The 27,128-nt window shown below is 39.9% G+C and overlaps 1 protein-coding gene across 2 annotated transcripts in view; it reads left to right on the forward strand.

The window, feature by feature from the left end:
* CD2AP (CD2 associated protein) overlaps positions 1–27,128 on the forward strand; it is an 87,089-nt gene that overhangs the window by 34,786 nt on the left and 25,175 nt on the right. For both annotated transcript variants that reach the window (XM_061372310.1, XM_061372311.1), the window contains exons 3-7: positions 9,179–9,332; positions 13,048–13,148; positions 17,353–17,473; positions 20,004–20,188; positions 23,961–24,066. In XM_061372310.1, coding sequence (XP_061228294.1) covers positions 9,179–9,332; positions 13,048–13,148; positions 17,353–17,473; positions 20,004–20,188; positions 23,961–24,066 — 667 coding nt within the window. The remainder of the gene's footprint in view (positions 1–9,178; positions 9,333–13,047; positions 13,149–17,352; positions 17,474–20,003; positions 20,189–23,960; positions 24,067–27,128) is intronic.

The raw sequence follows: 27,128 nt of genomic DNA on the forward strand, positions 1-27,128 counted from the left end.
AAGCATGAAAAAATTTAAATATAAATGGATAGCTCTATGTAAAACTCTCATAAGAAACATTTAGGGGAATTCCCAAAGCCATGCTCAACTGATAAAATCTATTCATGGGTCCTGAAGGAGCTGGCGAATGAAGTTGCTAAGCCACTGTTCATCATATTTGAAAAATCATGGCAGTCAGGTGAAGTTCCCAACAAATGGAAAAAGGGAAATATAACCTCCATTTTCAAGAAGGGGAAAGTGAATGACCCGGAGAATTACAGACCAGTCAGTCTCACCTCTGTGCCTGGCAAAATCTTGGAGCAGATTCTCCTGGAAGGCATGCTAAGGCACATGAAAAACAACAAGGTGCTTGGTGACAGCCAGCATGGCTTCACTAAGGGGAAATCCTGCCTGACCAATTTGGTGGCCTTCTGTGATGGGGCTACAGAACTGATGGACAGGGATAGAGCAGTTGATGTCATCTACCTGGACTTGTGCAAAGTGTTCGACACTGTCCCACATGACATTCTTGTCCCTAAATCGGACAGACATCAGTTTGATAGGTGGACCACTCAGTGGATAAAGAACTGGGTGGATGGCCTCACGCAAAGAGTTGTGGTCAATGGCTCAATGTCCAGCTGGAGACCAGTAATGAGTGGTGTCCCTCAGGGATTGGGGTTGGGACCAGTCTTGTTCAACATCTTTGGTGTCATGGACAGTGGGATTGAGTGTGCCCTCATCAAGTTTGCCGATGACACCAAGCTGTGTGGTTCAGTTGATAGACTGGAGGGAAGGAATGCCATCTAGAAGGACCTTGACACACCTATGAGGTGGGCAGATGCCACCCTTATGAAGTTTAACCATGCCAAGTGCAAGGTCCTACACCTGGGGCAGAGCAATCGCAGGCACAGCTACAGGTTGGGCAGTGAAATTCAGAGCATCCTTATGGATAAGAACTTGGGGGTGTTGGTCGATGAGAAAATGAGCATGAGCCAGCTTCAGTGTGTGCTTGCAGCCCAGAAAGCCAACCGTATCCTGGGCTGCATCAAAAGGAGCGTGACCAGAAGGTTGAAGGAGGTGATCCTGCCCCTACTCTGCTCTCTTGAGACTTCACTTGAGTATTGTGTGCAGTTCTGGTGTCCTCAGTATAAAAAGGACATGGATCTGTTGGAACAAGTCCAGAGGAGGGCCACAAGGATGATCAGGGGACTGGAGCACCTCCTGTATGAAGATAGGCTTAGAAAGTTGGGGCTGTTCAGCCTGGAGAAGAGAAGGCTGCATGGAGACCTCATAGCAGCCTTCCAGTATCTGAATGGCAGCTATAGGGATGCTGGGAATGGACTATTCATTGTGGACTATAGTAATAAGACAAGGGGTAATGGGTTCAAGCTTAAACAGGGGAAGTTTAAATTGGATATAAGGAAGATGCTGTTTTCTGTAAGGATGGTGAGGCACTGGAATGGGTTGCCCAGGGAACTTGTGAATGCTCCATCCCTGGCAGTGTTCAAGGCCAGGTTGGACGGAGTCTCAAGTGATATGGTTTAGTGTGAGGTGTCCCTGCCCATGGCAGGGGGGTTGGAACCTGATGATCTTAACATTCTTTCCAACCCTAACTATTCTATGATTCTGTGATTTGAGTAAACGGTGTGCTGTATGGAGGAACTATAGCACAATTGTTCCCATAGCAGCATGTTTCTGTAGCTGCTATGAAAACTGCTGGGGATTGATGTCAGCTGGAAGTCTTTTTCCTAACCTTAGTCTTGAACAGACATGCCTTTGACTGGGGCATACAAAAGTCAGAATATGAAGCAATTTCATTTTTCAAAGAGGCAAATCTCTGAGGCATGATGCTGCTTTGCTGTTGCTTCAGCTGGACCATGGGTCAGTGCTTAAAAATAAACCCAGTGATTTACTGTTAAAGAGTCCCTACTTGGCCCTAAATTAGGCCAAAAAAAAATCAACCTATGATACATGTTAATCTGCCCAGGAGGTAATTTGTCTTCTAAACCAAGACAAGTTAGTGTTCTTCAGATGGTAACTACTTTCATCTTTAAAGTGACTTGTTTCTATTTTCAAGGACAGTTTTTAATTCTCTGGGGAATCAGGGTCAGCTTGTGACCTCTCCCAGTTGAGCTTTCCTGTTGAGAAGTGGAATCTCCTGTGGCCTCCTGAATGCTCCAGGGAAAGAGCTTGGGATCTTCACAGCTAGTTTGGTTCATAAGTTTTCTTGGTGTGTCCCTTAAGTTCAGGGCAAGTGTGGCAAAGGAATGATGCAGACAGGAATAGCTGCAAATTATTAATATTTCTTTCTTTGCCTTTATTAAATATTTAGCCTCTGTGGGCCCCTGCATTGAGGATGAGAAAAGAAATTTTCTATTCAAGTAGGAGACACTGGTGAAATGAAAGGATGTGGGATATCTTAGGTTTAAGAAACTGGAGCTGTTAAACTCGCCCTGTGCCTTTCTGTGTCTTGCTGTAACTGAGATGGTAAATGTGAGAAGTAACTGGTGCTTAAATAATTAGCAATGTGAAGATTTTTATCTTCTAGGAGCCATGGCGTTTCACTGCACTTGAACAGATTATGGCTGACACTTATCTGTATGCAGCTGTACAGATTTCTATATGTATTTATATACAGTTGCACACACGTGTCACTTTTCAGTGAGAAGCTTTTTAGTTTTGCAGGCTGTGAGGGGAAGAGATACACTTATATGCACAAAACTATGGCCTGTAGATCTACCAGAAGCTTCCAATTCCCCTCTTCCCTAAAATAGTAACAAGTTCAATTCTGATTTCCTTATTTCCAGTAAAAAACAATAAATCATAAACTTACATAAACTTAATTTGCCAGTCCATAGGTTCTTCATTGCTTTTCTGATGCGAAAGGAGATGAGATACTCATATGAGGGGCTCAGTCATTTACCTCTGTGTATTCTTCATTTCAACATCTTTTAGAGATTGAGACCATTTTCTGCTGCTTGATCTTGCTTTAAAGTATACTTGGTCAGCAATAGAAATGCACATTGCTTTTGTACAAGCTGATGTTTCCTAGTTTGCAGTGGAACTAATGTAATAAGTCTACAGATTATTCTTGGTATAATATAGGAGGAGATGCCAACTAAAGTCTTAAATATTTGTGCTTGAAGAATCTAGGTAAGGATTTAGGTTTGCTGGATAATGGATTTTGTTTTGCCTTGTAATTCAGGAATAGACTTCATATTTGCAACCATCTATTCCTTATGTCCTTCTGAGTGAACTGACCTGCTTTCTTTTTCTCCGCTGCCCTGCTTATTTTAGTGCTCTTCGCTTCTGGTGAAGGAGGCAGGGAGGATCCTGCCATGTCTGCTGGAGCCTTGTGTGGGCAAGCAGCTGATGGTGGAAAGGCTGCTCGCTTGCTTGCTAACTTAAAGTAGGTCAGGAGTGCCTGCTTCTTTGTTTATTCTAAAAGGCATCATAAGGGTGTAGATGTTAGATTTTTTTTCTGCATGTAAGGAAGAATAAATCTTCTTTCACATTGTGTTTCAGTGATTTTGAGATTTTCTATGTAAATATATAAATTTCCCTGAGAAATTGTTAAACTGTGACAGGTACAATTAAAACAGTTTTAATGCCCTTAAGATCAGCACAATGTTGGTTCTTTTTTTTTAATGCGTTTTTGTATATCAGCCTGTGGCAATTTCAGCAAAAGTGTTGTGAAATGTGTCTAGTGGAGATTATGAAAACTTCAAGACTTTATAACTTGTGCTGTAGTTTGCAACAGAAGGAGTGGGTGGTTACTTCGCAGCTGAGTTGTGTCTTATGCCAAGAGGCAGTCTGTAGCGACCTTCTACTGCCAAGTCATAAATGCATAAAATCTGTGTTGCTAATGGAAACACTGACAAGGCTTGAACTGCAGTGGACTCCCATCATAAAAATATTAACATTTCCAGCTGCAGTTAATGTCAGATTTTCACTTTGGTTCTGCTGGCTGGCAGCTGTTGTGGCCTCATCTCAGAGCCAGCTGAAGTGCTCAGGAGGTTTTTGTTGGTATTGTCACAGCACAGTCTCTCTCTGATAGTTTGGATATATGAGACTGACATAAACCCAAACAAAAACAAAGAAAGAAGAATGCCTTACTTGTGAAGCCAATGAATATGAGTCGTAGGCATGTTTAGGTTGGTTATAGTGGTACCCGGGAGATGAGACCTGTGGGCAGCATCATTTGCCAGCCACTGAAAATCAAGCCAGCTGTTTGGACAGAGATGTAAGAGTTGCAATCTTTTATTAACATTTAGTGTTAATTGTAGACTCTTATTACTGGGGGAATGGTTTTAAGCTGAAAGGTGGTAGATTTAGATTAGATATTAGGAAAATATTCTTCCTGTGAGAGCTGTGAAACACTGGCACAGGTTCGCCAGGTTGAATGGGGTCTGAGCAACCTGGTCTAGCAGAAGGTGTCCCTGCCTATGGAAGGGGGTTGGAACTGAATGATCTTGAAGGTCCCTTCCGACCAAAACCATTCTGTGATTCTGTAATTAACGGGTCATTTATTAAAGTTTGCATCAATTAGTGCCAGTTTTCAGAGATCCAAACTGGTGTCTTGTTTCAGAATTACGTCTTTTGTAAAATAGTAACGTGTCCAAAAGCTCAGAGTTATAACAGTGATGCTTGGGGTGAAGCTGCTGGCAGTGGTAATGAGTGCTTTTTAAAATGTGTCTTAGTGTAGCTTCTTACAGTTGGAGGACTATATGGAAAATGCAGTTGCTGGCTTATCCATGCACTGCTTTCTAACCCCTTTTGTAGTTCTTTGTCAAAACTAGATTTGTTGCTACCTGCTGCAGCAGTAGACTCCTGTGTGGCTGTTTTTCCTCCTTGTTGCAACGCACCTTCATGTGATGCTACAGTCAGAGTACTTTCTGATAGAGGAAGCAAAATATGACTGTCGTCTGATTCAAGCAAGGCTGGTATCTGTCCATTACTCAGGTCTGTTCATTGTAAATCTGATTGGTTTGCAGCTCTGCTGCTGTAGTCACCTTCATCTTTTCCTTGCATCCTCTATTCTTTTGAATGTCTCAGATTAGGATGGTTTCTCCTAAGTTTTATTCAAGTGTTCAGCTTTCATAAAGTCTGTTGCTACTGGTCTCTGTGTCTGATCATTCTGTCTTCTACTGACAAAATTCTTCATCAGTAAGTCTTCAGACTCTGAATCTGACTGCAAGATTATTCACATAATTATTTTAGATCTTACTTTTTAATCTATACTTTCTGTCCAAATTTGCCATTGCTAGTCTTGTGTTAAGCTTCTGAGAGTTTCCTACCCATCACTACTTTGATTACTGACTTAAGCCTGGCAAAAAAAGATGCTTGCTCAAGCATTCCTCTGTCCCTTTTTAGAGTCATAGAATAGTTAGGGTTGGAAAGGACCTTAAGATCATCTAGTTCCAACCCCCCTGCCATGGGCAGGGACACCTCACACTAAACCATGTCACCGAAGGCTCTGTACAGCCTGGCCTTGAACACCGCCAGAGATGGAGCATTTGCAACTCCCCTGGGCAACCCATATATACATACATACATATATATATATATATAAAAAATGTACATATATATATGTATGTCATCTGCTCAAAGTACTTTATGGCATTTAACTTGGTGTCGGTCTCACTCATTAAACAAGTTCTCCACGCAGCCTTCTCTTCTCCAGGCTGAACAGCCCCAACTTTCTCAGCCTATCTTCATACAGGAGGTGCTCCAGTCCCCTGATCATTCCCTTGGCCCTCCTCTGGACTTGTTCCAACAGTTCCATGTCCTTTTTACGCTGAGGACGTCAGAACTGCACACAGTACTCTAGGTGCGGTCTCACGAGGGCAGATTAGAGGGGCAGCTGGTCACGCTCCTTTTGATGCAGCCCAGGATACGGTTGGCTTTCTGGGCTGCAAGCACACACTGAAGCTGGCTCATGTTCATTTTCTCATTGACCAACACCCCCAAGTTCTTCTCTGCAGGGCTGCTCTGAATTTTGTTCTCTGCCCAGCCTGTAGCTGTGCCTGGGATTGCTCTGCCCCAGGTGTAGGACCTTGCACTTGTCGTTAAACTTCATTAAGGTCACCAAGGTCACCTTGCTCTTCAGTCATTTGTAGTGGTCATTGCTTTTGTCTCAAATTGTTCCCTGTTGTTTGTAACCTGTCAGTTACTTTGATGCCTTTGATACTACCTCTGGACTGAAAAGTGCATTGCCTGTTTACTTCAAATTACTGGTGAAGGTGATGTTTACCTTACAGCTTGTTCTAGCACTTAGAAGTGATGTGTGGTGTTGGTGTGGTTTTGTTGTTTAGTTTTTTTTTCTTTTAATAAATGAAGAAAAGAGGGAGGTGGTGTTTTTCACCAGACTGCCAGTGTATGGCATACCCATTTCCCTTTTGCATTTCTTTGGTTTTCACAGATTTATTGAAGCAGCTGCTTCTGAAGTCTTGTGTGAAGTGCAGACCAGAGGAAGGAGCCAGGAGCTGACTCCACCAGCAAGTGTTACGACTAAGAAACTGGTTAACTGGGGAGACGTTAGCTCCTGGAGCAGCTGGAAGCTTTTGGAGGCTGTATAAGTTGCATGGCAAAAGATTATAATTGAGAAAATTCAGGGACAGAACCACTCTAGGCAAGTTTTCAAGCACCAGTATGTTTTTTCAGTTGAGCAGAATGGTCTTGCAGTAAGGCAGCTTGTAGGGTGTTTTGGAGGTGGAGCACTTATCAGCTGTTTGTCAGACTTGCAAATAACTGGCCAATAAACAGCAGTAAGACTGAGAATGACAAAGTCTTTGAAATGTAAAATGTCTGTTTAAATGGGAGTTAAACCAGATGTTGTGCTTTCCCGGTGTTTTGGGGGGAAGGGGGCTTGACTTGGAAGATGGATCTCAGCAGAGCTAAGATCTCCAGGGCAGAAGTCCTGGAGATGGTGAGTAACAGCAGGAACTACTCACATTTTCTGAAAAGCTTCTTTATGTAATGTAGGTGAGTGGGAGGAAAAATTGTGATGCCTGTAGTCTTGCTTATTCTACTTGCTCTACTCTTTTGGGAAATAGGAAGGTGCTTTGGGCTGTTTCGCTAGAGGTTTGCAGTAAGTTTGAAAGCATCAGTAGCTTTCCAGACCACTGAGTTTTTCAGCTGGACAGCTGCTCTAAGTAACCTGGGGTTTAATGTTCCAGAGAGCAATATATAGGTCCTGGTAAATGTTTCTCATGTTTTTGGCATTTCACCAATGCATGGATTCTGTTGTTTTAAAGCTCACATTAGTAAGCATATATATATATAGATAGATATGCATTGCCAATATTGTTTTCAAATATTATTTTATTGCAGCTACAGCTGCAGTAACCACTGGAGCTGTTAACAGTGGCTGCTGGTGGTGGATGCAAGAATTGTTCTGAAGTGGATCAGCACTTCACCTTATGGGTGCTTGCTTTTATCAAGACATTGTACTGCTGCAGTGAAAAAGCTGATGGGCTTTGAGGGTCTTGCTAAGCACACAGATGCATGAGATTCAGTGGATGTAACACAGTTGGGTTTTCAGAAAGTCTTTGAAGCTCTCCAGGTAACTGTAGGAATGAAGTTGCTGTGGAACTGAAGAAAGAGTTCTTTTATGGGTTTGAAGATACTTAAAGAATAAGAAGCAAAGGACTTACCACTGATTTGTCAGGGTAGAGAGGAGTCAGCAATGGGCTCCCGCAGGAGCCAGTTGTGGTACTACCTTTGTTCAGCAATGTTGTGGTTTAAGCCCAGCTGGTAACTCAGAACCTTGCAGCTGCTTGCTCACTCCCCTGCCTGCTTCCTCCCGAGCTCCTGGAAGGATGGAGAGGAAAATTGAAAGAACAATGTGCGGTGACAGCCCAAAACGCCAGCAGGATGCAGGTGTCGTCAGATCTGCTCAAACCAGTATGGGGACAAGCAGCTAGAAAGTTAAGGGGATAGAGCAGCTGCCTGGAGAGATTGGGGCTGACAACACTAGGACTCTTCAGTTGAGAGGGTGAAGCCAAGGGGGAATATGATCAAGGTTTACACAGCCATGAAGGTAGCGATAAACTAAATGCAGTGATGGGGAGCATGCACTGGGACTAGTAAAGTGGCAGCTTAACACAGATGAGAGGAGCTTCTCTAAGTAGCAGAGGGTGAATATCTGATGCCTATCCCTAAGGAAAGCTGCAGAGGCAGACTGGACCGTGGGTACAAAATGGGGTTAGACAGCTTTGTCTGCAGACCTGAAAGGGAGAATGGAGAGGATATATCTTCATAATGAAACCCTTATGGATGCTCTGGGAACATGGGAGGGTCTGGGTTGCAGGCTAGCTCTCTAAAGAGCAACTGGGATTGCAGCTGCTGAGAGCTGCTGTGCTCTAGATGGGCCATTGATCTGACTTAATGGGTTTCTTCTTGTGCAAAGTGATGACTTCCTTCTTTCAGAGGATCAGTTCTCTGGTGGAATCTCATTTACCGATCTGATGCAGCAGAGTAAGTGCTGTGTACAGTGCCTTTTCTGTCAAGAACTGATTCTTTCTTGTTTTTAGGCTTCTTAGTCTTGATTAGCACATTCAGTTCCAATCCTAACACCTAAATTTAGAAAGATAGGAAGGCGGGAGACAATTATGAGAAAAATTGTCTGTCACTTTCCTCTTATACATTTCCTGTCAGTTCCTCCCACTCTGCTTCTTGTATCTCACTTTTTTTCCACACGTGTCTTTCAGCAGTACGATTGCATCTTTTCTGTAACAAAAACCTTTGAGCTTTCTGAAGCAGAGATGATCGCCTAATATATTTTTATATATTACAGTATTTTATTTAGTGCCCTATCCTATGGGTCTGTCATTGAAGTAATCTTTATGTTTTTTCAAAAGGTTTTCAAATACGAGTTGTAAATTAAGAGTTGTAATAAGAGACTTTTGGGCTCAAAGCTACTTAGGGTTGGAGTGGATGGCTAAAATACTGCCCGTTTCTCAATTTTCTCAGCACATTAGCTTATTTGTTTACTAACATGATTGTATGGAAGGGTTAAGTTTATTTTAAGGCCTTTAGTATGTTTAGTTGCAGATACCATGGTTTTTGAGTATAAGACGTCAGTACACACCAGATGGTAAGTACCTGAAATCTGTTAGCCTATGGGGTACCTGTCTGAAAATATTGACTTCTTGGGTAATTTCAGTGGCCTCTCAGTCTTTTAAATTTCTTGTTTCAGGAAGTTAAGAAGGATGTAGAACCCAAGGGTGATGCTGTACCGGTCAGGAGAGAGAAAGCTGGCAATGTAGCCAGTCTTGTGCAGCGTATGAGCAGCTATGGGCTTCCAGCAGGAGGATTTCAGCCTCATCCCCCATCCAAAAGCTTCAAGAAGAGTATGTAGTCTTTCCAATTCCTTCAATTGTGTAAACTGCTCATGTGCATTTTTTTTCTTTTAATAAACATGAATTATTTAATGTCTGACTTCCCTTTAAGATTTTATAGAAAACTAGAGACGTAGGAGTAAAAGCTTTGATTCTAAACAAATTCTGCTCCTGGATGCATGGGCAGAAAACTTACATGTACTTCTCAACAGCAGCAATAAGGATGAATTTTCCTGGGAGCAGGATTTAGCCCTTTCCACATTCCAGAGACTTGATATGTAACTTCATGTGGGCTGTGCTTGTATTGTGTCAGGTACCTGAGTGAGAACTGAAGATCTCTTCATGATAATCAAAAATCTTCCTGTGGACATTTCTTTTAAACATAAAAGTTTTGCTGGGAATTCAGGGTTTTGTGACAAGGAAGCATGCTGCAGTTCAGGTTCCTCTTGTTTGGTAGGCTTGCTTTTAGTGTGAAATAACATGGAGTTGGTGGTGTTAAATTGTAGTGGCCTGCCTTTGGTTGTAGCTGCAGCCCTCAGGATGGTTAGGAGTACAGACTTAGTACCTCTCTACATGTGGTCTTATACATTTTAATGCCTGTATTTAAATCAAGGTGACTAAAACCTTGAGCAGAAAACAGTGTTACCTGCATCCAGAAAATTGACCTGTTATTTATATTTGGACATTTCAGTCTTAAAAGAGACACTGCTTTAAATTACTCTGGCTTCCTTTCTCTTACAAGGGATTGTAAGCATTTACGACTTAAGGTTTCTTTAAAAGAAAGAATTCAGAATTTACTGTTTCTGGTATGTTTATACTTTGAAGTTTTGCCCATAAAGGAGAAGACCCACTAGTCGTCTTTTGAAGCCCTAAAATGGGACCATCAGATTAACAAATCTGTTGAAACCATCTTCTAGGCAACTAAGGACTAAAATCACTTTTAGTGCCTCTGATCTCTGTATGCATATTTGCAACAGCACATAAGTGCCTGTTAGATGTTTGCATCATCATCAGGCTTTTAAAAATCTATCCTGAAAGATTAATGCTGTTCCTAGACTAATGCAACGAGGCTCTGAAGGGGAATCAACATGATCCTTATCAGTCCTTCCAACTAGGATTCCATGATTCTATGAAGATGATCTGATACTAGTTCAGAGGTTGCCTGCTCATTCTGCTTGTCTTTGAAACCCTGGAATGATCTCATATACAGCATGCCTTGTACTGGTGACTGTGGCCAGGGTAATAGGTAAAACTTGGGTCTCAGACTCTGCAGTTCTCTGGCTAGTCTCGTTCTCCTAAAAGAAAATGGTGTTAAAGTACCTTCCTTTAAGCACACAACTGTTTACTTCCTTTAAGCACACAACTGTTTACTTGGTGCAATGACAATTTCTGCATTTCCATTTTACTTGCTGTTCACTCTTTCCTGGAAGACTGTTTAAACAGCTCCTGCAGATCCTGTTTGCTCTGTACCTGGGCAATCATTCACTCCCTTCAAAAAGTTCCCAGTGCTTTGTTGTCTTCCTGTTTCTGGTTCCTAACCTGGGGAAATGAGGTTTACAATATTAAAAACAAAGTTAAGCTTCTTTGGTAGTGAGTTGCCAGTGTGCAGTGAGGTAGGTTGTCTCTGCCTGGGGCATCCCTTGTGTTTTTTTTCTCATGTGCAGTTGTCTTGGGTATTTTATATGAGCTGGGTAGTAAGCTTCAGGCTCTATTCCTGTCAGTTAGATGGCTGCCTTTATTCACAAAAAGGAAAATACAGAATGTGTGTTAAATTACAGTAAGAAAGGGGTGAATTTGTTTTACTACATACAAAACAAATAAAACCTGAAGCCAGACAAGTTGTTTTGGAAACAGTTGCTTGAGGGCTTGCAGCCCAGTAGTCCTGCAGCACCATGTGAAGCTGAAGTGGTGTTTTCCAAGCAGATTGGTTAGCTTTCTGCTTTAGTCTAGGGATTTTTAAAACTGGAAGGCAGTACTTCCTGAACTATGTATCACTGAAGTCAGACCTTGGGTAAGAGTAAGTTCTGCAGGTGAAATGCATATGTGGGTTTGGTTTCTCCCCCTCTTCCCCATGTAGATAGAATTACAATATGAAAAGGAATGCTGAGATCAGATTTATACCAAATGGCCATGGCTTTTTAATATGCCTTTTTCTCTGGTATCAGTTAATCTCATACAAAGGAGGAGCCCTGAAAGCGCTGGAGGAGGTAGTAAAGGCCAGTGAACCATTTATTGCAATTACTGTTAACCTAACCGTCCTTCTGGGCTAATGTACGAGTTTCAATGGAGTTAAAAGAAGGGTATATTAGGTGGGCAATTATGTGTTACTAGCAATAACCCATAGAGCTTCATTCTTCTGGTTTATTTGCTTCCTGCCCCTTTTATGTTCTTTAGAGCACAGACCATATACCAGCATGTAGAAAATTCTTGATTTGGTGAGCCCTCTGTCAGAAATTTTAGATGCTGAATATCATTCAGATGCCTGGTGTGTTTTGTACTGAGGATGCTGGGTAAGCGGTCTTCTAAATGACTTTGGACTTTCAATGCTGCTATAATAAGACAAGGACTGATCTTGGAGGCAGTATTTGTGTTCCGAAATGTTTTTACCCAGCTAATCTTAATTGCTGAAGCTTGAGTATGGAAGGAGGGCAAAGTATAAGAGAATATGGAAACTATACGTCTTCTACATGCTTAAGCTTTGCCACTTCAAGCATTTATTTCATATATTCACTTAAAGTGTGGCAGATTTATTTTTAAGGAGTTTAGAGATCCTGTGTGGATCATAGCACAGAATGACAGTTGCCTTCAAAATCATTCTGGCTGCTCTATTGTGGAAAAGGTCTGAAGGCATGGCTGCTCGCTCGAAGGAGAGCTCTCTGGGTTCAGTGTTAGCATTGCTCTAGGGTATGTGCAGAGTAATTGGGCAGTTGTAGATTCACACCACTCTGGCTGGAGGGAGTGTTGGAAGCCATATCAATGCTCTCCTCTCTTGGGATGTCACTTTGTCTTTTTGCTGCCTGTGAAGCTTTAATGTTATGTGGTAAACATCTGAAGACTGCACTGTATTTTAGTTTTGCCTTTGTTAAGCACTGCTAATTGAAGCTTAGGTTGAAATTCTCAACTCTGTCCTGGTACTGAGAAAAGGGAGGGGTTTTGCATTGACAGATAAAAATGAGTTTGGATTTTGAAATATGAACCAAGCAAATGTTAGCATTACATCAGAGCTGTAGTTAGCAAAGTCTTTGTTAGAGGACAGAAAGGCTGTTGGCATTTCCCTGTTGTGCAGAACAAAACGTGTTACTTCTTTCAAGGATTGCTTAAGACTGGAGGCTCAAATTTGCACATTTTCTTCCAAGCAGGTGCTAACACTGCAGCTGGCAGTGGTTGTCATTCCTGCAGACTATGCTTGAAAAATCATTGTAGTGGGGGGTTTATGTGACTTGCTTGTGTGAACATGTTTTCTATAGCATGTTTGTAACTGCAGCATTTTGTTAGTTTGTAATTGACAGTCTGTGAAGCTCCATGATTTTCAAGTTCTAAGATACAGCTTCCTAGCCTAAAGTGACACAGGCAAGCTGGAAAACCAGCAGCAAAATCTGCATAGCTGTTCAGGTTGGTTTGTGGGTCTCCTGGTCAGATGTGATCCTCAGGAGATAAAGCTCAGGAGATAAAGAAATCTAGTTTTCCTTTGCAAGAGTTCTTACTTTTGCAATTTCCTTTGATTCAGAGTCAAAGAAGCGGCAGTGTAAAGTGCTCTTCGAATATGTCCCACAGAATGAGGATGAGCTGGAACTCAAGCTGGGGGATGTGATTGACATCAATGAAGAGGTAAGCTGATTTACAGAGCTCATAGTCTCTTTATATGGCCAAAAGTCAAATTGCTTCTTTGATTAAATGAATTACAAGAATGTTAGAAGAATAACATTGGAATTAGTGTTTTTTAAGCTAAATGTAGGAGTTCTTTTGGTATCTAATCCTAAATCAATGAATGCTAGATGTTAGGAGGAGCATTTGATCTTCACAGCAATAAATTATCCGTTACAGTTTCCTTTTTCAAAAGACTTTTACAGTTCTTTGTCCTTGTTTGTGATCCTGTTCTTTAGGATGCTTATGCTAAAACTGTTCCTTTAAGTTGACATACTCTTAACTCAGTTTAGGTGAAAAATGTTATTTGACCTGACTTTTCCAGTCTCATGCTTTCTTGCAAACTCATTAAAGCTTTGAACTGATGTAGTAACAGTATTCAGCACAGAAGCCTGTATCTGTAATATCATATACATCAGCCACTTGCACAAAAATATGGAGCATACAAATCCACTCAACAACATGTTATTTTTCTATTGCCTTCCTTTTTCACTGGGTAAGAAATACAGTTAAAGATATATCTTGACTGTGATGGCAATGGCCCTCTGTATTTGAGTAGGGGTTTAGGGTGGAGGTTTCTTTTCCAACCTACGTGCTTCCTTGATATCTCTTCCATTCAATAGCAACTTGTTCTATTCAATAGCAACTTGTGTTGTGGGAAGCTTTTGAATATGTGGGAAGAGTGCCTCTTACAAGAGTGAAATCTGTCAGGGAGCCTGTGGAAGAGACTAGAGCGATTGTGGAAGGAACCTTTCCAGAGCTAGGTGGAAAGCTTCTGCGAATGCTCTATCCCTGGCAGTGTTCGAGACCAGGTTGGGCGAAGCCTTGGGTGGCATGGTTTAATGTGAGGTGTCCCTGCCCATGGCAGGGGGCTTGGAACTAGATGATATTAAGGTCCTTTCCAACCCTAACTATTCTATGATACTATGGCACGCTTTGACTTTCACTGCACCATCTCCTCTCACTACCTTCCTGAGGGTCTGTGGAAGGAGGTTTCTTCCTGGCCATGTGTTTGAGGGTCCTTTTAAAGTAGCTTTATGAGACTGTTTTTCATATTCATGACATCTTTTGAAGAGTATTAATTCTTCAGGATCCTGACATTTACCAGGAAGGACTCTTCCATTCTCCTAGCAAGGAAGAAGTTATGCCTTTAGATGTATTTGTGCTAATAGAACTGAATAAACAGAGTGAGTGACTTGTAAAACCTGCTCATTAAAATCACAGATTCATAAGGAACAGTGTGAGTGGGTGTTTTGTAACTGAGTGCTCCTGGATAATCTCACCAGCTTGATTTGTGAATACTGCCTGTACACAGCAGTCATGACTTCAGATGGTCCAACGGAAGCATTTATGAGAGGCAGCATGTGCAGTAAACTGTTGTGGAAGCTGCTGTTTCAGGTCACATGTGTCAACATCTGGAATGATTTTTGGAGGGGTGTTCAGTGTGAAGCAGTACAGATGACCAAATAGTCAAACAGAATAAAAAGATCAAAGCATTTCCTCATCTGGTTTCTTAAGGAAACATGAGTTTTATTTTATTCTTGTATTATTATCCCCCCCCCCCCCCAAAATCCTACCAGGTAGAAAAAATACTGTAGCTAACTTGTAGTTTTTATGCTGTTTGCATGCTGTTTTTGTGATGGTGTAGAATTGACCTGACAGGTGTAGCTTAGGTCTGCTTCACGAAACTGTATACTGATAAAACAAAAATGGAGAAAAAAGGTAGAAAAACACATTCTATTGGTTGTGCGGTATGCTGGGATACCTCATCTCGATATCTTGTCTTCACTGCTATGAGACGATTCAATTCCATTTATGTGTAAAAGGTGCAATTTATATATATGCAGATAGTGCATAACTGTCACATCAAGCAAAGATCGTTTGGTCACTTTTTAATGGGTAAAATAAGAACATGTGGGGTTTGAGTGCAAATTACGTGCACAAAGTGTACATGATAAATGTATCATTGCTGTAAAACCTTTATTTCTCCTTTGTTTTCCTCCCACTTGTGTCAGATGCAGTGCTAAATAACAGATTTATTTTTGTAGTATTTGTATGCTGTGTTATCAAGCATACTCAAAATTCACATGACTTCGTTACTGGAGTTCTGCAGAACTGCTTGGTTTAGCTTTTTTTTTTTTTTCTGACCTTTTTGTTTATAAGTCTGAGTTTTCATATCTTACAGAAATAAGTTGGTGGAATTCACACTAAAGTACTGGTGTGTGTACCAAAGCTGTAACTCCCTCTTGTGGAAATTGTATCATGTGGTAATATTTTGAAGTGGAAGATACGAGTTGTGAAATTGGGCCTTGGCGATACAGATGAGAAGGATGAAGAGATATTCTCCACCAAATCATGTAGAACTTTTTTTAACCTGTATTTTAATGATGATTAAAGATAGCTTTTCTGGTAACACAGCTTGTCCATAGTCAAGTTTTTTTAAAAGTGGTGAGGAAGCAAAAGCAAATATGCTCAAAAAATTGCTGTTTTATTGCTGATACTCTCTGCATTGACGTCACTTTGCCTTGCAAGTCTGTAAAGTGCTTTGCTGAACTTATTTCTTGGCAGAAAAATAAATGGATGCTCCAGTTGTTTTCTGTATCGCAAGCATTAAAAGTCCCTTTCTCATGGCTCTTGGGTATAGTATGGGTGAGTCAAGGTGCTTGAATGTTAATTTTCTATATAGGTAAAGCCCGAGATGCTGGAGCCTGGTCAGGACGTATAAGTAATCTGTGCCTAAAATTTGTTTCAGAGGACCAGACTCTGAATTTGAACCATCCACAGCTAAGGCATATTTGAGCACCAGAACGCCTTTAAAAGTAACAATGCTCTTTTCAGCGCCTATCTGTTTATGTAACTGCCAGGTTTTGCATGCATTCTGCTTGCCTGGAGGTACGCTGGTGTCTAAACTGTGCCTGTATGTCAGGCGTAGTGACCTACTAAACAAGGCTAAAAAGGGATAATGTAAACAACTCCTATTTGCCTTTTGTTTGTTTTTTTTCTCTTGTTGCTTTTATTACTTGTCTGAAACCAGCTTTCCAGCCCTGAAATAGCAATAAAAATCAAATATTTTGAAAATTTATGTTAATTATAGTCTTTAAATAGTGCTCATTTGGCAAATACATTTGATTTATTTAAGAAACTTTGAAAACTGCTCATAAATTTGAAAAGCACAATTCTTACTTGGTTTTCTGACCCTTTTTACACTGTCACCTATGTATGCCCAGATGTATGTTCTGCTTTGGACCGTGGGGTATTCCTGATAAATGTTCCATTAAATGTGAAGTATTGCAGTGTAAAATGACACAGTGTAAATTACAGGAATCCAAGCACATAACTGAGCACTGGAGTCATGTTCCCTAATTCCTGGGTAAGTTTATTTTTAGTGCAAAAATGAGTGGTTTTGTGAATAGGAAGGCAGACAAAATTTGCATCCAGTAGACCTATATCCTTAGGACTGTTGTTTGCCATCACAGAATCCTCTTGCATCTTTGTTACCATTCACAGCTGGCCAGCTCTGATGTGAAAGTGCCTGTACCGTCTGATCCAGCTAGAGTCAACATGTTCTATTCAGCCAGTTGCCTCCTCCTAGAAAGAATGGACAGCTTAGTTTTCTGTTACTCTGATGTCCTGAAGGACTTTTCTCTGTTCTATCCAATATTACCTGTATGAATTATATCCTTGAAACTTGGTTTTTTTGATCAAAATTATTTGAAACTGTTTAACGGGTATGAGGCCAGTGGGCGTAGCACTGGTAGAAACTACGGACACAGGAAAAGACAGATGGACAGCAAGAATCCATAAAAATTTCCTTAGCCAGGTTAAAAGTTGCACCTTTATTTCTTAAACAGTGATATTTTCTTCTTCTGTTAGATGTGTAATGCATGTTATGCTGTTTTACCTTGAGAAAGTTGATGGACATTTTGCTGCTGTTGTGGATTAATTGTCAGGTTCTAGTCTCATGTTCAGGGTGAAGTGACAGTAAACTGTTTTCTTGCTCTTCTTTTTGGCTATCGTTTCTACATCTTTGCAAGGCTTCTTTAAAGAGAAATCATGGTCATTTGAACTTCCCCAAAGTCGTTTGTAGATTTTTATAAATGAAGCATGGGTGGAATTTATAAAAACTTTCTTTTGTTTTATTAGTAATGTGCCAAATATTTCTACACAGGTAGAAGAAGGCTGGTGGAGTGGCACACTAAATGGCAGGACAGGGTTATTTCCTTCAAACTTTGTGAAAGAATTGGAAGTGGCTGATGATGGAGAAACACAGGACTCTCTGGATGACACAGGTGGTGTTCTGTTGTAAACCTTTAAAGTCATTTTGGATCTCAGGTATAACTTGGAGTATAATGGTTGTATTACAGCAAAAGATGTAAAGAATTCAAGCTTCCTAAGAGTGGGAAGTATTGAATTGAGTTCTAAAAAATACCGATGCTAGCTATGACGATACCTGTCCTGCTCCCAATGCACTTTTAATAAAATTGCAGTTGAGGTGTTGGTCTTGCAAGTGTATATTCTGCATTTATAATAACAATAAATATGAAATTATTCTTTCATTTAATAGCTTTTCTCAATCTTATTTTTGTAGACATGGGGTTCTTTAACACTGAACTTGAGTGTTTAACTCTGTCAGTTGAGAATTAAAACCTGAATTGAGGCTCTCTATACTGTTCTGATTCAACTTAAAAAGAATCCTGAGAAGGGGTCCCTGGTTCCTCAGTGGCTTAATCAAACAATAAAATGTTTTTAAGGCAGTGTTCACATTTAGCCATTACTCTGTGGTAAGTATAGCTTGGGCAGAAGCAGTCTGTGAGTGCTGAATGGTGCCAGGCAGGTGTGTGCTTTACAGGCAGTTCCTTGTTCCTTGTTCCCTTGAAGCTGCACCTTAGAGGAATTCTGTCTATGAAGACCTGTTTGAAGGCTGGGGACTTGTGACACGATACTGCTAGAATGGAAGTGTTCTTTAGGAGCAACATCTTAATGCAAGTAAATCAATGCTTGAAGACAGCTGCGTAATGTTCAAGGGGGAAAGTGATATTTTTTTTTTCTTTCAGTAATGCACACTCTCATTTACAAGATGTTCAGTATTGATTGTTTCTAACAAGAGTTTGTTCAGAGAGAGGGGAAAAAAGTCCAGCTTTGTTTTTCTTTTTATTGCTAATTTGTGGAAATAATTGCAGTAGCATAAACCAAAAGCTGTTTGAATTGAGCAGCCCCAAATAGCTCAACGGCTGTCTCCTTGGAGGTCAAGTTCCTTGAATTAGTGGGGCCTGGAAAGATGTATTTACAAACGGACGTGTGTTGGTCTTAATTCCTGAATACAGAGATTAGTGGGACAGAGCAGTAATTTCAAGTAATTGTAGTGGCAGAAAGTTACGGTTTTCATAGTTATGACTTTCAGCCCCTCACACCCCAGAGGTTATATTTAATTTTCAGTATACTCACAATCAGGATTTCAGGTATCTGCTAGTTCTCTCCTTATCACTGGGAAACAGTAAATGTCCTGTTCACTGAGCTATGGTCTTTCAAACGTGCAACCTTTTTTTATCAATGAAATATCTAGCTACCCTTTTAGGTATATAAGAGGGATATAACTGAGTACTAACTCAGTTGAGAAAAAGTGAGATGCTGAAATCAAGAGCCATGTAACCTCACAGTATTATGAAAACCCCATAAATTTATGGTGGAGGGAAGAGGCTTTAATCTTCATTGCAATTTCCAGAAAATAACTTAACTGAAAAACTAAAAGATGTGGAGACTATTTTGAATCTGGTTTCTAAAAGCTCTCTATTTTCACATTACCATCTCCTGGCATTCTGCATGTGGAAATAGTTTGCCCACTAATACTAGTTTGTAGGTTGTAACAGATCTGATTGCAACTTAAAAGTTAAAAGAGAAGGAAAGGAAAAAGAATAAATAAGAACCCAACCAACCAACCAAGCCAAAACAAAAAGGAAGGAAAAAAGGTGTGTGTGGGTGGTAGTGGTGGGGATATAGATATCTTAGAAGAGCTTAAAAGCTTTTTAACTACATTTTTTCAGAGTGAATAAATGTTGTCTCTCAAGACTGAAAGATTTAAAGAATACTTAATCACTGGTAGATAACACAAGTATTGATCTTGGCCAACTATATCTGGTATGAATGCTGAACTCCTTTAAAACAGGGTTTAGGTGTTATCAGGTAAAAAAGTTATTTAAATAGATTTACAGTAAACTTGTCAGGTATTTTTGATAGTGCATTTTGAGCAAAAGGAAAATTTCACTTTGGTGCCCTGAGAGGCATCATTTGATTGCTGAAACAACAAACGATGTGCTGAAACACAGTTGTTGTTTTGTTTTGGTTTTTTTTTCTCTCTTTTTTTTTTTTCCTCCCTGTTGCTGCTGAAACATAGTAGGACTCATTAGGGACCTTTATTGATTATCACTTTCAGCAGCTATAGCTGTGCAAATGACAAGTTTTAAATGTTGGACTAAGCCCATGTCTTTAGAGAATATATAAGCAGCATTTCTGAAAACTAATGGAAAACATTGATGTTAACAGGCTGTGGAGCCTGAGTGATAGCTGAAATAGCAAGCAATATGAGCAATCTAATGACTTAGTAGCCCAGAGTATTTAGTGCAATACTGGTGTCATTTCAAATGGTCTGAAGTTAAATGTGCAAAAGGAACAAATGTGAGGTATTATAGCAACAATAATGCTCCTAGAAATATTTAGAAAGAGCAGTGCGTGCAGTTGTGTTATTCCCACTTTTTTTATTTTCCAAGAAGAGCAAATAATTTCCAATCTTAGACCAACTTTTTTTTTCTTTCTTTCTTTCAGAGTCTGTTTTCAGTGGTCCTACCTCACCTGTGGCCTCTCCAGGAAATGGGGCTGAACCTGCATCTGGACCAGCACAGCCAAAGAAAGTCCGAGGTGTTGGGTTTGGCGATATCTTTAAAGAAGGCTCAGTGAAACTTAAGACAAGATTATCCAGTAATGAATCGGAAGATAAAAAGCAAGATAAGGTTCGTACTGATTCATATTGGCTTTGGCTTGGTTTTTTTTGTTTGTTTTGTTTTGGGAGGTATTGGCTTTGGCTTTTTCTTTTTTTTTTTGTTTGTTTGTTTGTTTTGTTTTGGGAGGGAGGAGGGGGTTCCTATATAAATAACTTAGAAGACTTGGCTCTGAAGACGATGTTTCTTGCAGCTGCTGAATACAGTAGCCATTTAAAAATTTGTATATATGGCTCCATAATCAGACCATGTTCTTCTTATGGGGCTCTTGCCTATAAAACAAACCAAACCCCCTCAAACTTATTTTATAATAAGTTATATTTAGCATTGATTTCAAAAGGTCTGTTCAAATGTTTTGGTATTTGAAGCATCAGAGAGGGGAAAAAAAGTTGATATAAAAATTATTATTTCAAAGAGGCATGATGTGTTTGAGCAGTTATTGTGTTTTACATCTGAAGTACAGTTAAGTCTTTCATACAAGTTAAACTTGTCCTTTAAAACAAGCAATGTTTGGTGGGTTTTTTTAGTGGTTTTTGTTGTTGTTGTTGGTTTGGTTTTTTTTGTGCTGGTTTGTTTGTTTTGCAGATTTGTTTATTTTGGTGGTTGTATTTTTCCTCCTCACCCCCCCACCCCGCTAATTTTTGGTGGATGTTGAGATCAGTGTTCTAGGTGTCAACCATCGTTACCAGTGTAAATGTCGTTCATTAAATGCTGCAAAGCTTTTGGCTTTGGTGAAGTTCTTAAGTTAATTAGCTACACAAACCAGTGATTGTGTAACCCTGAAAAAAACAGTTCTACAATTTGCATCCTCTTTTCTTTTCCTCCCTTTTTATGAGTGGGACAGGGAAAAGGCACTTTTATTCTTTATATTGAACTTAAAGCTTAAGAGACAGGAGGTAATGTGACAATAGTGGAATTGCTTTAGTTTGAGTTCTGTTCTGGTCTGGATCTGAGAGCACTATTACCCCTTGGAAGCACAATAGCAATACACAGTCCTTTATCTTGAACTTGTAGTTGTTTATGCCATGAGCTTCTATACGCATATGCAGCTCTTGATAAATTAAAGGCAGTGGAGGTAATCCACTGTTTCACTTTTTACTCAGGTGGTCAATGAAAGAAAGCTTTTAAAACCTAGGACAATTTTTTTTTTTTTCGTTGTCTGTGGGTTATGATCATTAATCCTGTTTGTTGACTGATTTGCTTTCCTCTGCTGCCATGGAAATAATTGTAATGGTGGAGGGCAAAATGTGGCATGAGTCCCTAGGAAGAGGGTAGAGGCAGAGATGCCCTTGAATGTGTTTTCCAATGTGTTTCCACTGGTAGCAGTGTGAAGAGCAGTGCTCATCCACTATAGACGTGTATGTTCTTTTTGTTTCTGATCCTGTCAAAACATCAGGTGATTTAGAAAATGAAAGTTACAAGTGTGTTGCCTTCCATTTAAGGCTCAAGGAATGTTATCTCCTAAGGAAGGTGTTGCTTAGCTTCAGAGTCCTTTCAATAGATGGAGGGAGGGAGCCTTTTTACCAGGGTCTGTAATGACAGAACAAGAAGCAGTGGTTTTAAATTGAAAGAGGGTAAGTTTAGGTTGGACATAAGGAAGAAATTCTGCACTGTAAGGGTGGTGAGGCACTAGCACAGGTTGCCCAGAGAAGCTATGGCTGTCCCATCCCTGGCAGTGTTCAAGGCTGGGTTGGATGGGACTTTGAGCAACCTGGTCTAGTGAAAGGCGTCACTGCCCATGGCAGGGGTTTGGAACTGAATGAGCTTTAAGGTCCAACCCAAACCATTCTGTGATTCTATGAAGGCTTAGTGATTTTCCTCAGTTCTCTCCGGGCTTTGTACCTTGCAGCAGGATTCTGTGGAATCACTACATCCCCTCATGAATGCTGTTAGACTAGGCTGTCAGGACCCAGCTTTCAGTTTGCTTTCTTCTTGTGAGATTGATCATTTGAAAGCATGTTTCCCTACTTTCTACCTTGTAACTTGGGAGTATAAAGAGCCTAACTAAAGTAAATCATTCTCTAATTCTATGAGTGATTCTCTAGTTCTACTTCCGTTTTCAATTAATATGAAGTCTGCTCAGTCATTTTGAATTGTGTTATTTGACTGTGCACAAACACTGAAATACATTGTTGCTCTGTTGTTGGTTGGCTTGCCTGGGAAGTTGTTATAGGCTGTTTCTCAACAAGAGGGAAGGGAAGTGCAAAACCAGTTTTGCAAAGCTGACAATGAAAATAAAATGAAATAAACAGTTGAGATTAACACTTAATATTCCACTTACTCTTGTTGCCAAGGTCATCTCAAAGGTGGACAGACTTACAAAACGACATAGAGAGCCTTAGGAAGGTAATTCTCATGAAGGTTTTGCAAAAATGAATGACTTCTTTGGATTTGTGCTTAACTCACTTTGGAGCTAGATGGAGGGATGCTGGAAGGCTGTTCTCAGTTTCTAAGCCAGTAAGGAAAAAAGCTGTCATCAGGAAACTGTAAGGAGGGTTTTTTTTTGACTTGGGGAATTCGAAGACTGTTCAGCACAGGAAGGCTGAACTCTGATATATCTGAACTGCTCTAGAGTATATACGGTCCTGCAAGAGGGAGTTTCAGCATCCTGCCTGGGCTCAGGCTATTTATACCCTGCCTGCGTAAACTTGCTTTCATACCTTTACTTGAATCCCATTTTGGAAGAGGGAAATGTAGAGCACTATTTCCATGTTGGACTTGTTTAATCCCATTGGTGGGTTATTTTAGTGCTTACTTCATATAGCATTCCGGAGCAAGTTAAATTGCATATGTACTTAAAGAACATCGTGAATGACCGTGGCTTCTGATATAGTATGTCAGAGGTACCAAACACCAGTTCACAGGCACTACCTGGTTTTAAGGAGTAAATCTAGTTTCTTTGGTGGTAGACAGTCTGCAAAGTTTAGGCATAAATGAAAATGAGCAGACTAACTAAAGGCAATGCGAGTTTTCACATCAGTAACATTATTAGGGCTGCTCAGGTAAGTACTGACTGTAAGATCATATTCTGTGTTTGGAGCTCATAAGTCTGTGAAGAGCTGGATGCAGCTGAAGCTGTCTGACTCTTCCTGACAGCTCAGTATGTCTCCTGGGTGGGGGAAAAATCAACATTAGAACAATTATTTTGGTTGGAGGTTAACTTTGAAACTTATTACTGGTTGCAATGTGTTTCTGTTACTTTGGTTCAGGAGAAATCCCTAGTGGCACTTACCTGTTCTGTATGAATTGCTGAGAGTGAAGGGAAGCTAGGATGGGTTTTCATGTGATTTTACTTTTGGCTGAATAGTTAAAAGCTGTTTGCCTCTTCAGCTGAGGTGGTTTATAGCTACTGAATATTACTGCTTTATTCCAGAGCACAGTAAGCATGATCAGTGAGTTACTTTCAGTAGAGCTGGTAAAGAAGTGCTTCTGCTCTGTGCTGGAGGATGTAATTTTCAGGCTAATAGAAAAGTAACACTTGGAACTTCTGAAATACAATTGAAAAAGTATATCTGGCAATATTTTGAGATTGGCTTCCAGTTTCAAATCTGTGCTCTATCTTTAATCAGTAGACAAAATTCTAATCGCTGTAGCTGTAATGAGGTAACTACAGTAAGTGGACTACTTAAGCAAAAAGCTTATTGAATCTCTTGCAGACGGTCATTTGCATCATGCCAGCTAGTGAAAACCTGAGTATGTTCTGTAGCCTAATAAAAAAATGGGGTGGGGGGAACAAACCCTCATGAAGAATTTTTGCTAACAAAGTTCTCTTTTGTTTATACAGCCATTACCTAACCATCCCCCTGGAACAAAGCTAGTTCATTTTCCCAGTACGACAAAAACTGAGAACTTGTCAGAAGTAACAAAAGCAGAAGCTGAAAGTAAATTTGGTAAGGCTGGAAATTTACATCTGTTACTTGGTAGTGCTCTCTAGAGAAGTATTTGGTTGTCAAATTTTTTTGTGTTAAGTCTTACACAAAAATAGAGTATACTCAAAACCAATGTTCTGTACCTTTCAGGAGTTCTGCAAATGCAAACGAGTCTAAAAAAGTTTTTACTTGCATTTCTGTGGGAAATGAATCAAAATATTTGTATGGTTGTCCCCCAGAACAAAATCAAGCTGGGGTATGAAGTTTTATTACAGCAGTCTCTTTGCCTTATTTTGCTATCTTAATCTGTGCAGACTTACTATGTGCCTAGCTTTTAGTGTTCAGATGGAATGCTGAAAATCAATTGCTATGGAGCAGTCCCTTAATTTGGTTTCTGTCACTAGATTACAGAAGTCACTTTCTAGGCTTAGGATTTACCGTGGAGTTGTTAGTGTGCTCTCATAACTGTCAAACTGAAGTTGCTTGCATCAGAAAGTTGGTGTTGATGTTTTGTTGGAGTCTGTTCCCTAGATAATCCAGTTCCATTGTGATTCTAACTTTGTCTTTTTTATTATCTCTAAGAGTTTATGACTTCATTTAACTCCCAAATTGCATAGTTTTAAATAAAGGGATATTTTTAAGCCAACCCAAAACGTCTTGTGGGAGTGCCAAAGCCATATAAAAAATTAACTTCAATTATACGATGTGTAGACAGCTCATTTTGCCTGGTTCCAGCGAAGACTTTTTTGTTTTCACTTCTGTATTATAATTTCAAGTATATTTTTGTTTTATGTGGAAATACCTTATTTTGGTGCAAGTGGGTTGTTTAGGTGGAATGCATAATTTACAGAAATAGGAAAACTGCAACAAACAATTGACTTCAGTTGTGTCTAGGAGTTGTGTAATGTAGCACCAAAGGGCACTTGAAACGGCATGTTTGTCAGAGCCCTGGTTACCTGTAGCTTTAACAGTGTGTAAGGTATCCTTGCTGATCTAGCCATATTCTGGCTTTGCTGACTTGGATAGCTGTAAATAGTATGACCATGTTTCCAAACAGATGATTACTGTCAAGAAGTGTTTGGTGCAATGGGTTGAGAGCAGTTAATATTTATGTTTTGCCATTACAAAGCATACATCAGAAGCTTGTGTATGATACAAATGATTTGATGACAGTTTCTTCTAACTTGCAACTTTGAAATCTTTCCTAAACATCAAAATTGGGATAATCTTTGGATCTTGCTTTTAAACCGTTCCAGTGCTATTGCTGTAAGTGCACCAACACAATGTGCAATCCTGAGCACAACTCTTCCTAAAAAATCTGAACATTCAGGACTGAACACTGATCATTCAGTATTTAGCTCTTTGCATAATTTCAGATGCATCTCATGCTAGAAACATAGAAATTGGACTAATCCAGCAGCTAGGTTGGGTGTCTGCCCCCCAGAGAAAGAATACATCAGAGAGGAGCTTAAATATGATAGTAATAGATGTTGTAGGAGAACATCAGTAGATAGACACCATTTAAGAACATCTTACAACCTTTTGAAGAAAGCTTGGTTTTCTTACGTAGTGCTTTTATTTAAACATCTACTATTGCATAGTTTATATATATACTCCTCAGTTTTGAGAGAGTGAGTTTAAAATAAACTGTGTTCAGCATGTTAGCAAACAAACAGATCTCCAAAGTGTTTAGACTAGTGTGGCTGATTTTGTGGTGTGGCTCTGCTATTTCTGTGAAACTTGTTTTGGCCTCTGGAGCAAATACGTAAAAATATTTTGTTTAAAAAATACAAGAGTCACCATTTGACCCCTCTTTCCCCTTATTATGTTAGAACACAACATTTGTGATTGTTATCATAAATCATAGAATAGGGTTGGAAAGGACCTTAAGATCATCTAGTTCCAACCCCCCTGCCATGGGCAGGGACACCTCACACTAAACCATCTCACCCAAGGATCTGTGATTGTTGCTGTTGTATTGGTTGTACTAAGTCTTGGAAAAGACTCAATTTCAAACTACCTTTTATTAAAAATATTCATTGAAGTTCAGATTTACTGTTTTATAAATACCATTTTAGATTTGAATGCTCGGAAGTCTAAACTGGATTATTTTCTTTTTAACTACTGGCAGAATATCAGGCTTACAAACCAAGGTTCTGAAGTGGCAAGTTGTACATACTCCTAGTGTACCTGGCTGGGTTCCTCAGCTGGTGCTGACTGCTGGTGCTTACAGTCTGACATGTGTGGGAACCTTGGGGGTCTGCAGGGTGTCAGAGCTCCCTATCCCCAGCCTTCCTGGCAGCTAGAGCAGAGCGAAATGTCCCCTTTCTGGAGCTGTTTCTGCCTGTTGTGGGGCTTGGTGTATGTGAGGAGGGGGGAAGCGCAGAAGGTATAGAAATGTATTACGCTTGGTTTATACTTGCTCACTACTAATGAATAAAATCCCCAAATTTGATAGATAGTTGTAGTCTATCTGTTGAATCTCATTTTAGTCAGTGTGGTGGATTTTTTTTTTTCTTTTTTTTGGACCTAGATTTAAGCATTTGTCTCTGACATGGTTCTTCCTATGGTTCTGTAACTCTTCATAAGCCCCAATATAGTCAATCTACAGTTGAGCATTTTTGATCACTAGATAAGGCTGTAAAATAATGCAAGTTCTTGTATTTGGGATTACTCATGTGGTTACATATCTATGTCTATTTGTATAGATAGATCTATCTCTTAATCTTGGCATACTTTTACATTTTAACATAGTGGTTGTTTCTCACCAAGGTAGATTTTTAATTAACAGAATTTGTGTGGTTTTTTAACTAAAGATTTGTGTCTTGATTAAACAAATGCAACAACAACAAAGTTCAACTGCAATGCATTTCTTTTCTTACCATCCAGCAACAGGCAGTCATTAAGAATTGCATATGATCCTCATGATGTCTTGGTGGTGTGCTGCGCTCTAACTGGGGGCTGGTGCAGCTGCTCACCTGTGGGTGTTTTCAGTGCCAAATATGTGTTTAGGTTATGGCAGCGCCGTAGTCTTTTGTTTGCTTCCTCTTCCTTAATCTGTCAGATACAGAAATATATTCTTT

Source organism: Neopsephotus bourkii, unplaced genomic scaffold (genome assembly GCF_033783945.1).
Source record: "Neopsephotus bourkii isolate Nb327-2 ecotype Australia unplaced genomic scaffold, CSIRO-AGI_Nbou_v1 NB_1600, whole genome shotgun sequence".
NCBI lineage: Eukaryota > Metazoa > Chordata > Aves > Psittaciformes > Psittacidae > Neopsephotus > Neopsephotus bourkii.